The sequence below is a fragment of the Bison bison genome, unplaced genomic scaffold (assembly GCF_000754665.1).
Source record: "Bison bison bison isolate TAMUID 2011002044 unplaced genomic scaffold, Bison_UMD1.0 scf7180017859082, whole genome shotgun sequence".
Lineage (NCBI taxonomy): Eukaryota > Metazoa > Chordata > Mammalia > Artiodactyla > Bovidae > Bison > Bison bison.
The window spans coordinates 7,039-18,106 of NW_011489654.1; the positions used below are offsets into that span (position 1 = coordinate 7,039).

Consider the following 11,068-nt stretch of genomic DNA (forward strand, 5'->3'; position numbering starts at 1 on the left):
TCCAGGCCTCCCTGTCCATCACCAACTCCCGGAGTTCACTCAGACTCACGTCCATCGAGTCAGTGATACCATCCAGCCATCTCATCCTCTGTCGTCCCCTTCTCCTCCTGCCCCCAATCTCTCCCAGCATCAGAGTCTTTTCCAATGAGTCAACTCTTCGCACGAGGTGGCCAAAGCACTGGAGTTTCAGCTTTAGCATCATTCCTTCCAAAGAAATCCCAGGGCTGATCTCCTTCAGAATGGACTGGTTGGATCTCCTTGCAGTCCAAGGGACTCTCAAGAGTCTTCTCCAACACCACAGTTCAAAAGCATCAATTCTTCGGCACTCAGCCTTCTTCACGGTCCAACTCTCACATCCATACTTGACCACAGGAAAAACCATAGCCTTGACTAGACGAACCTTTGTTGGCAAAGTAATGTTTCTGCTTTTGAATATGCTATCTAGGTTGGTCATAACTTTCCTTCCAAGGAGTAAGCGTCTTTTAATTTCATGGCTGCAGTCACCATCTGTAGTGACTAGAACTGACTAAAATTCATTATTTTTATGGCTGATTCTACACATGAACGGGATTCCTTGGTGGCTCAAATGGTAAAGAATTTGCCTGCAATGCGGGAGACCTGGGTTCAGTCCCAGGGTTGGAAAGATCCCCTGGAGAAGGGAATGACAACCCTTCACCATTATTTTTGTATTTTGTATCTCCAGTATTTTTGCCTGGAGAATTCCATGGACAGAGGAGCCTGGCGGGCTATAGTCCATGGGGTCCCCAAAAGTCGGACACGACTGAACAACTAACACTTTCAACACACTACACATGGGCATCATCAGACGGTCAAAACCAAAATCAGACTGATTATATATGTACCACATCTTCTTTATCATTCGTTGTATTACTTTTTTAGTTAGCAAAAACAATAAAGAAATTTATTTTGGAATTTATTCTGGAAAAAAGTGCTTGCTGACCCCTAGTGGTATCTTTTAGTTAGCACACATTTATTTGTTTCGAAATAATTTAGATTTAACTTAGGTTAAAACAACAGTAAGAGAGAAATGGAGAATGTAATCTAATATCAGGATGGTTCAAACCTACACGTTATTTCCCTCTGAATATAGAGGTAACTAGGGAAAGGGAACAAAGAAGTCACAGTGAGGTGAATTATCTACCTTGGCAGTTTTGCAATTCTTAAAGCATAACTTGTAGAATTTATATCTGAAATAATTTTTTATACCATGTGTTTGAGTGTTTTAGTATCATAATAATCACCTTTGTTTAAAATTAAAACTTTTCATCTGAAAAATAAAAGCCTTGGTTTTCCCTTAGATATTGGATCAGAAAGGTACACTTTTAGTTTCACCATTCGTGATTCAACAACCCATTTTGTAAATGCAACATCCTGGGGCAGTGAAGATTACATCAGATCACTTTCTGACAGCTTTAGGGTCGGTGAGTGTGGTAAGTTGGCACTGATTCTTAAACTGTTTCTCTTACAGTATTAGTCCCATGATATATTTGTGGTAACTACACTGAGGGCATCGGAATGAAATAAGACACAATTCTTATTCTCAAGAATCTTATCAGAAAAAGTCAAGTGTTAAGAGTATAACAAGGCATTCAGCATTTAGTTGAAACACACAAACAGAATAATCACATACTTTTACTAGGAGCTCTGTGATCTTTGGTTTATTTCTATTTCACTTTGCATCAGTCCCTCTTGTGACTGTAATCATATATCATTTTGTAAACGTATAATAGAACTGCTAAGTAGACTTTGATAAAAGATGACATGAATTTCTGATGGAATTTTAAGAAATTTTTAGTCTAAAATAGCAAATCTTCATATCCTCTACCTACCCCAGTATCTCTGTGATAGTACAGTATAGTATATTCAAAAGAACAAGACTTTGGGAACAGGTAGCTCTGGATTCAAATCCAAATACTAACACTTATTTACATAGTGGCTTTGAGAAAATTTCATAATCTTGTTGAGCCTCAACTATAAATTAATACCCAGTAGATTCTTATCAATCTTAAATGAGACAGTGTGCCTGGTATGAAGTGTAGAACTTAGTCACTCAATAGATAACAGCTCTAGCCTCATATAATAAACAAGAAAGCAGTATACCAGCTCTCTTTCATGGTAGAAAAAAGAAGAGAAAGAGTAACACAGACAATTAAACTATTCCTGTCTAATCCTGCAATATCTAGCAGCCTATTACCCATACTGGTTACTCAGCACCCAGTCACACTATTAACTTTCAGGGTTATATAGTATTTTGCTAACTGAATAATAAGGTAATTGGACATATGGCCTGTGAAGGCAGAAAACTCTGGAGACATCTCAGGGCCCAGGACAAGCAGAAGCATCTGTGGATGCATGCCAGAACAACACTAACATAGACCTGAAGATATATTCGATAGTAACCTGCATTCCACACTGATGCTTGTTGTCAGGACGAGTGAGATGAGGGATCGTAAGAATGTAAATCTGATGATGCTTATAAAAGTAAATAAGAGTTTGGTGTGGCTGAGTAAAAAGATTATAGATTTTTGAATCAAAACAATTCTAACTCTACTACTTTCTTGATATAACACCTCAAGAAAATTACTTAACCTCTGTGAACTTCAATTTCTTCACGTGGAAAAAGGGATAATAAAGGGATGGTTGTGTGAGGAATTAACAAAATGCAGCACAAAATGTCTAACATAGACCCATAGGAAATGGAAACCCAAAAATATTAAGTCATAAAGCTATAAGTTGTAGGTTTCAAATCAGGACCCAGATTTTGCACTGCTCTTTCTAACTACCACTATTGTTTTTGAGAACAACTGTGAATTGGGTGAAGATCAATTTAACTGTTCATTTTATAGCAGGGTATGTTGTAATCACATCAAATGTTCTGTATAACTAATCAACAAAGTAATATTTTTTAACGAAATAATATTAATGCAGGTCAAATGTCAGAATTCAAACACAAAGTATAAGAAGTATCATCTGAGATCAAATTGATTGGTCATACACTAGGATTCCATTGCTCACAGCAAAACAAGAAAAAAATTGTGAAGGATATTAACAGCAACTCAAAATTAGAAATAATATTGTAATGTTCATTGTTATGTACACTTGTTTTTTAAATTTATCCTGTTACTTTTTTGGTAATAGCATCATATTTTCCCCTCTGTTATAGTGATAATTGAGAATCCTCTGATCCAAACAAAGGATTTAGAAAGAGAAGAAAAGTTCAGTCCTGCAACTCCTAGGTAAATCTAGCACAGAGGTCAACAACCTTTGTGCCCGAATGATTATTACTAATAGGTTTGTGTATGTCAGATTAGCCGGGAGTGGTGTAGGGGCTTCCCTAGTGGTAAAGAATCTGCCTACAATGCGTGGGTTCTGTCCCTGGGTCAGGAAGATCCCCTGGTGAAGGCAATGGCTACCCACTCCAGTATTCTTGCCTGGATAATTCCATGGACAGAGAAGCCTGGCAGGCTACAGTCCATGGGGTCATAAAGAGTCGGACACGACCCAGTGACTAACACTTTCACTTTTTTCACTTACTAAAGATGTGTGTACTTTAGGTTGAAAATTCAGAGTTTAATTCTGCCACACAGTATTTATCTTTGATTATAAAATAATTTACCTTGACATGGGATCACATTAAAAATGACTTTATTTTTAATACTTTGATTCTCATTCTTCCCTGGTGGCTCACATGGTAAAGAGTCTGCCTGCAATGCAGGAGACCTGAGTTTGATCCCTGGGTCAGGAAGATCTCCTGGAGAAGGAAATGGCTACCTACCCCAATATTCTTGCCTGGAGAATCCCATGGACAAAAGAGCCTGATGAGCCCCAGTCCATGGGGTTGCAAAGAGTCAGACATGACTGAGTGACTAACACTTCACTTCTCATTCTTAGATTTACAGAAATTTGACTCTAGTCACATTAAACCTGAAAAATGAAAAGATAAATCTTAGAAGTCATATATCCATTTTACATCTCAGTTTATGGCTCTCTTCACATGCCTTGCTCTCTCAGTTCAGGTTTCCAGGAAGCAGAATTCAGAGACTTCTGTGCAGGTGGTTTGTTGAGGGAGAGCTCTCAGAAGCAGCCTGGAAAGACAGCTGTAAGGGAGGAAGGAGTGTTTAAAGAGGCAGGTTCAGCAGAAGCCCCACCTCGTCCTGACCCAGGTGGGAGCTCTGGAGTATCAGTTTCACCTCAGAGTGCTACCTTCTGAAGAAAGGTGCCTGGGCTTTGGTACCCTGAGTTTACAGGTTATTGGCTGAAGTCTGCCCATGTTCCTACGAAGGCACTTCTGGCTGAGGGCAGATCTAGAGAGAGGGTGTAGCTGGTGAAGGGCTCAGGTGGGCACAGCAGTCTCTACTACACGCACCTGCACACCTTTTGACCTCATCTTACAGGCCTCATTTCTCTGCAGCCACATGGAGAGTCCTTACTTTGTGAACATCCTGGCTCATTCTGAGCTAATAGCATGGCATGTTCATGTCCCTCTGCAGAGAACAGTCTTATTTGCTCTTCTCTTCACTCAAGTGTTGGGCTTCCCTTGTGGCTCAGCTGGTAAAAAATCTGCCTGTGATGCAGGAGACCTGGGTTCGATCCCTGGATTGGGAAGGTCCCCTGGAGAAGGGAAACGATACCCACTCCAGTATTCTGGCCTAGAGAATTCCACGGACTGTATAGTCCATGGGGTTGTAAAATCTGACACGACTGAGCGACTTCTACTTTTCACTCAAGTGTTAGTTTAAATGTCATCTCCTTAGGCCTTCCATATCTGCTCTGTAGTAGCCCATCCAGTTCCCATTACTAGGACTTAGTCCTGTACACAGGGTTATAGGCACCATCATAACAGTGGCGCTAGTGGTAAAGAACCTGCCTGCCAATGCAGGAGCCACAAGAGACGTGGGTTCAATCCCTGGGTCAGGAAGATCCCCTGGAGAAGGAAATGGCAACCCACTCCAGTATTCTTGCATGGGAAAATCCCATGGACAGAGGAGCCTGGCAGGCTACAGTTCATGGGACTGGAAAAAGTCGGACACGACTGAAGCAACTTAGCATGTAATACTGATCGTAAGCCTGGATCATTTGATGAATTGTTCTTGTCTGTCTCCCTCTCGCGCATGTGAGACTGTGAGGTCATAGGTCATTGTCTGTCTTCCTCACCACTTATCCCCCGGGGCCTGGACTGTGGTCTAGCACATAGTTGGCTCTCAGAAAGTGTTTGTGGAGTGAAGGCATGAGTGAAGGGGGAGAACACTCCTGGCAGAGGGGACAAACACAAAATCTCCTGGCCTTTTCCAGAACAGTTAGTCATCTAAACCTCATGAAACTGTTGATATTCAACTTTTTTTCCCCTCTAAAATAATAGTTTCATAGCCTCGGAATCTGATGTGGCTGGAGTATAGGTAGGCAGAAGAAGCAAAAGAGGGAAGTGGAGACCCTTCACAGACAGCTTTGCTTTTTGTTTCAACCCAGATCTTTGAACGGGGAAATAAGATATGCATATTCATGATTTAGGAAGGTCACTTTGGCTACCTGAGGAGGACCAAGTGTAGGGGAATAAAGCTTAGGAGACAAGACAGTAATTTGGGTAAGAAGTTATGAGGTAAACACCTAAGGCAGTAGCAGGGGAGGAGGCGGGGGTGGCTGGAATAGAGGGTAAGAAAGAGGCTCCATGGAGCACACTTGGAAGCTGACTGGCCAAAGGGAAGAGCACCTCAAGTTCAGTGTGTGCATAAGGTGCATCTGTTTGCTCCTACAGAGCTTCAAAAGTGAAAGTCGCTCAGTTGTATCCGACTCTTTGCGACCCTGTATAGTCCATGGAACTCTCCAGGCCAGAACACTGGAGTGGGTATCATTTCCCTTCTCCAGGGAATCTTCCCAACCCAGGGATCAAACCCAGGTCTTCCACATTGCAGGCAGATTCTTTACCAGCTGAGCCACAAGGGAAGCCCAAGGATACTGGAATGGGCAGTCTATCCCTTCCAGCAGATCTTCCCGACCCAGGAATTGAACTGGAGTCTCCTGCACTGCAGGCTAATTCTTTACAAACTGAGCTATCAGGGAAGCCCACAGAGCTCTGAAGAGGTCAGGAAAGCATGTAGGTGGCACAGTCAGTGTCACAGAGATGGAGCTCAACCTCCTCATAACACACAATGTTTTAGAGTGCTTTTACATCCTTTTTTTTTTAATTTTTTTACAAAGAAACTGAAACTCAGTTTATTGGGCAAGATTAGACTATTAGTGTGCTTGAAACTCAGACACAAATTGGTCTTTAAAATATTTTCTTAATGAAAATAGATTTTATACAAAAAGTATTTTACAGTTTTTCAAGGTTTCTAAGGGGACTTCCCTGGTGGTCCACTGGTTAAGAATCCACCTTCAAATGTCGTGGACGCAGGTTCAATCCCTGATCAGGAAACGAAGATCCCACATGCGGTGGGACAACTAAGCCCATGTGCTGCAACAAGGATCCCACATGCTGCAATTAGCACCCGAAGCAGCAAATTGGTCTTTAAAACACTTTCTTAATGGAAATAGATTTTATACAGAAAGTATTTTACAGTTTTTCAATGTTTCTAAGAGTGAAAAGTATAAATCTTAATATAGTTTTTAAAGTATAGTTTAAATTACAACCAAAATTTAACTGTGAACTTCGAAATATGTTTCTATTAGAAATCATTTGATATTAACTTTGTGTGTGTGTTTTTACAATTTAGCAATTATAAACTATTGCTCAGTGAGAATCACTCAACGGTAAAACTCTGTTCCAGTTACGAAGTGGATGCCAAGTTACTTTCTTTGATATATTTACCTGTTAAAGAGTCTTGTGATTATTATTCACTGGGTGACATTGTTGCGAATGGACACAGTCTTGATGGGAAAATTATTAATGTTCTTGCAGCTGTGAGGTCGGTAAGTTAAAACCCCAACAAAGCCCAGTTCAATTTGGTGGGGGAGTTCTAGCATAGTATTTATGTTTGGAAAGTAGTAATCACTGAAGTAAAATTTTCTCTATATCTTGATCCATCCTCAGTTGAATTTAGAAAATTAAAGAAAGCAGCATTTTACCTGAGAATGAGTAGCAAAATAAAATTGTATTTGAATGTTAAATGCAGCACACAGTCATAAATGGTTCACTAACTATATGAGAGCTTTTCATACTTCAGTTAAACAAAGGCATGAATAGAAAGAGTAAATTCATTGACTTGACGATCTCCAGGAAGTTCTTTTAAATAATGTATGTTGAATAAATCAAGGAATTAATTCAGTGCATGTTCTCAGAGCTGCCCTGAGATGGGGGACAGAGTGAGAAACCCAGGGTGCTGTGGTAGGGGCCCTGTGAGCTATGGGTGCTGGAAAGCAGGGCAGACTGTCTCACCACCTTCTGCATCCACACCTCCCTCTTAGCAATTACAGCAAGTTTTGAACTCCATTGGACAGACTAGAGTCACTTGACAGGGAGCAAATTTACACAAAATAAAGTACACAAATAAGAATAAAGGAGCAAGAACAATTCTTCAATATACAAAATGAGGATAACCAAGGGGGGAAAAGGGAGGGAAATAGATTTAGATACTTGTAGTTACTGTTGTAAGTACTTGCTAATTGCATTTCCATGTTAAATAACTGCAAGAGTGTCAATCATCCCCAATGACAGGCCAACAGAGGCACCACCCCAACCCAGCACAGCACAGTGCCTGCCACACAGTGAGCACTTCGTGTCAGTCAGGAATGAGGAATAAACACCCTACATGACAGTCTTGACAATCGGAAAAATCCCTTTCTGGGCAACTTAGGTTCAATCTTACTTAAAGGCAGAATATGATCTCTGAATTTCTCTGAAATTCTATGTAATGCCATCGTATTACAATGTAGTAAGAATTTTCTAAAACTCAGTGTGAATATAAAACCTGCATGGGACTTCCCTGGTGGTCCAGTGGTTAAGACTCCACACTTTTTCAGGGGCCCAGGTTCAATCCCTGGTCAGAGAATTAGATCTCACCACAATGAAGATTCCGCATGTTGCCACTAAGACCTGGTGCAACCAAATAAATTAAAACAAAAAAAAAATAAAACCCTACAACAGCTTTTTCCATGTCCCACTTCCGGCCTCTACTCTTTGAGTCTGGTACCACCTTTCATAGGATTATATTATTTCCTTTTCATGCCTTTCTACTCCCATTTTGCTTCCATCCCTCTTATATTTCCTTTTCTTTACATTTTTATTTAACCTGTTCTTTCTTCTGTCTCACCTCTACTTAGGTTTCTTCCCTTTAAAGCTCCTTTTCATGTCGTTTCCTTGCTTGCTGTGACAGGCTGTTCTTTTCTCTGACTCTGTAAACCTTCTCCTCTGTGGGCAGCTGTGACTCTTTCTCCAGCCCCTTCCCGTGGAGCTCAGTCCTGACAATAGATCATGGAGGCAGTGCACAGTGGGCAGCTGACTGTCCATGTTTGAGCCATTGCTATGTAGCCATCAGAGGTGCCTGCTGGTCCAATTGCGAACTCCCTGAGGGCACAGAGGGGCCCCTGAATTCACCTCCACCATGAATTCTCTTACACCACAGTGTGGACTGAATCAGACAGTATATCAACACACATTCCCATTATGATCCCTCATGTGGTTCTTCCAGCTGATCCCTAAGAAGGCAGGAATGTGGTTATTGATAACCTGTACCTGGGCCAGCAAGATGCCTGGACAGGTGAATCCATCCAATCACTGAGCTCCATGCGGGCTCTATGCCAAGCCATGGGGACACACAGACATTGAAAGAATCTTATACCCTCAGTGAGTCCACACAGCTGTCACCCAGGGGCCTGTCATGGAGTGTTTGTTCTGACACGTTGAAAAGGCCCCACAGTCTTTGGAGCACATATGTCTGTGTCTCTCTTCAATCAATGTGTGTACCTTTCAACTTAAATATAGAGCCTGGTGGGCTGCCGTCTATGGGGTCGCACAGAGTCGGACACGACTGAAGCGACTTAGCAGCAGCAGCAGCAGAGGTACAAGATACTTTTAAATACATATTAGTGAGTCTCACTATTTTGATATTTCTAATTTGTTGTTTAAAAGGTAAACATTTGAGTATTTCCATCAACAAATATTTAAGTACCTCTACAGCTATAGGTGAAGAAGAGTAACTGTTTCCTTCCATTTCTAAGGTTGGGGAGCCAAAATACTTTACAACTTCAGACCGAAGAAAAGGCCAGAGGTGTGAAGTCAAACTCTACGATGAGACAGAGTCTTCTTTTGCAATGATATGGTAACTCCCCACATCTGTTCCAAACTGAAATCTGTGCTATTATCGTCAAGTCAGAACATTTTCATCTCATCAAGAGGTGATGGATGTCATATCAGGAGAGGAGTGATGATAGGAGGAAATGGTATTAAAAATAAAACCTTCCTCTTGTGTGTCCAGTCATTACAGTCTATGATTACCTTAAAATGAGATCTTCTGATGGCATGGGATTTCATAGATGGATTCTATAGTAACTTACTTACTATCATACTCTTTTGTAACAAATGATCATTTACTAAGTCCCATTGATAAAGAACAAGACAGACTTTCTGTGATCCATTGGGTGGTACTCTGGAGCAGGCCATGGGAAGATGGTGAAGAAGCAAGTTTTGTCACAGATTGGGTTCTGTGGGGCAGGGCTACACCCTGAAGCATACCAGGGAATACTATGGTGGTGTTTAGACTCAAGACTGAATTTGAAACAGGCCTTCAATCCATCAGGTTCCTCAAGCAGTTTATCCATTATGGGGATAATCCCTTAATGGCATGAAAGAGTGACTTCACAATTTTTAGACTTGTAGTTACTCAGTTATAACTAGTGTGGAGTGACCTGGGTGATAGGAAAAGAGGGAATGGAAGGAGCAGAAGTTGTTAGAGATGGATGTGCTGAAGGAATGCTTTCCATGGGTGTTAAATTTTCTGTGAAATAGGCAGAGTAGCCCTGAAAAATGCAGGAAAAACCAAAACCTTTCCTTGTGCCTTGGATCACATGGGGGATTATTAACCTCACCCATTAAGACATCCTTTTTCTGATAAATAACATGGTCACTGTCAGTGTTTTCTAATGTATTTGATTTTTGTCATTTCTTTTTTCACACATGCAGTTGGGATAGTGAATCTATTCTACTTGCACAGAGCTGGGTTCCACAAGAAACAGGTATCGCATACTTCAGTGATTGTGTTCAATATTTGTAATTTTTTATCCTCCAGTGTAATAATTTTAAAATGGCTTTTTCCCCAAACAGTAATATTTGCTGCAGATGTAAGGATAAGTTTTGACAAATTTCGGAACAGCATGACAGCAACTGTAATCTCAAAAACCATTATTACAACTAATCCAGGTAAAAAGCTATCTGAAAATTTTAATCCCTTTGGAAATGACTATATCATGTATTCCAATATTTGTATAGTGTGTTTAAGAATGAAAATAAAGCTTGGATTTCATTTGAGTTAAAAGTGAAAAGCTGCCTTATATGACTTTTAAAACTTACAGTAAACTGTATCTTTGATATATTTACAAAAGAAATGTGAAAAGCCAGACTCATTTGTAAAGCATTATCCCTTGTGTTAATTTTGAGAGATCAATGCCATTGATTGGATAACCTAAATTATTGACCATTTAAAAATAAATTTGATTTCAATGCATTCAAATAATTTAGTGCTGGAGCATGGAAAACAGGTATGTAGTATCATCATGTGATACTTAGTTCATCACTGTGAGTGGTTGTGAAGTGGTTACAGCTTGTCCCAGTATGAAATGAGGGGAGTAGGACTAGGGAGAAGAGGGGGTACCCTGATTGCATCCTAAGGTTGCTTGTAGCCCAGAGAGAAAGGCCCACTCAGCACCCCAGGAGAGCACAGAGGTCCCAGGGATGAATAATCCTTCAAAAGTCTTCAGTTCAGTTCAGTCCAGTCGCTCAGTCATGTCCGACTCTTTGCGACCCCATGAATCGCAGCACACCAGGCCTCCCTGTCCATCACCAACTCCCAGAGTTCACTCAAACTCACGTCCATCGAGTCGGTGATGCCATCCAGCC

General features: G+C 40.9%; 1 protein-coding gene across 1 annotated transcript in view; it reads left to right on the plus strand.

The window, feature by feature from the left end:
• Positions 1–11,068, plus strand: part of MEIOB (meiosis specific with OB domains) — a gene marked incomplete at its 5' end in the record, with an annotated part of 27,095 nt that overhangs the window by 2,847 nt on the left and 13,180 nt on the right. The window contains 6 exons of the mRNA XM_010830649.1: positions 1,320–1,451; positions 3,185–3,257; positions 6,732–6,927; positions 9,175–9,275; positions 10,136–10,188; positions 10,277–10,372. Of these exons, the coding sequence (XP_010828951.1) occupies positions 1,320–1,451; positions 3,185–3,257; positions 6,732–6,927; positions 9,175–9,275; positions 10,136–10,188; positions 10,277–10,372 (651 nt within the window). The remainder of the gene's footprint in view (positions 1–1,319; positions 1,452–3,184; positions 3,258–6,731; positions 6,928–9,174; positions 9,276–10,135; positions 10,189–10,276; positions 10,373–11,068) is intronic.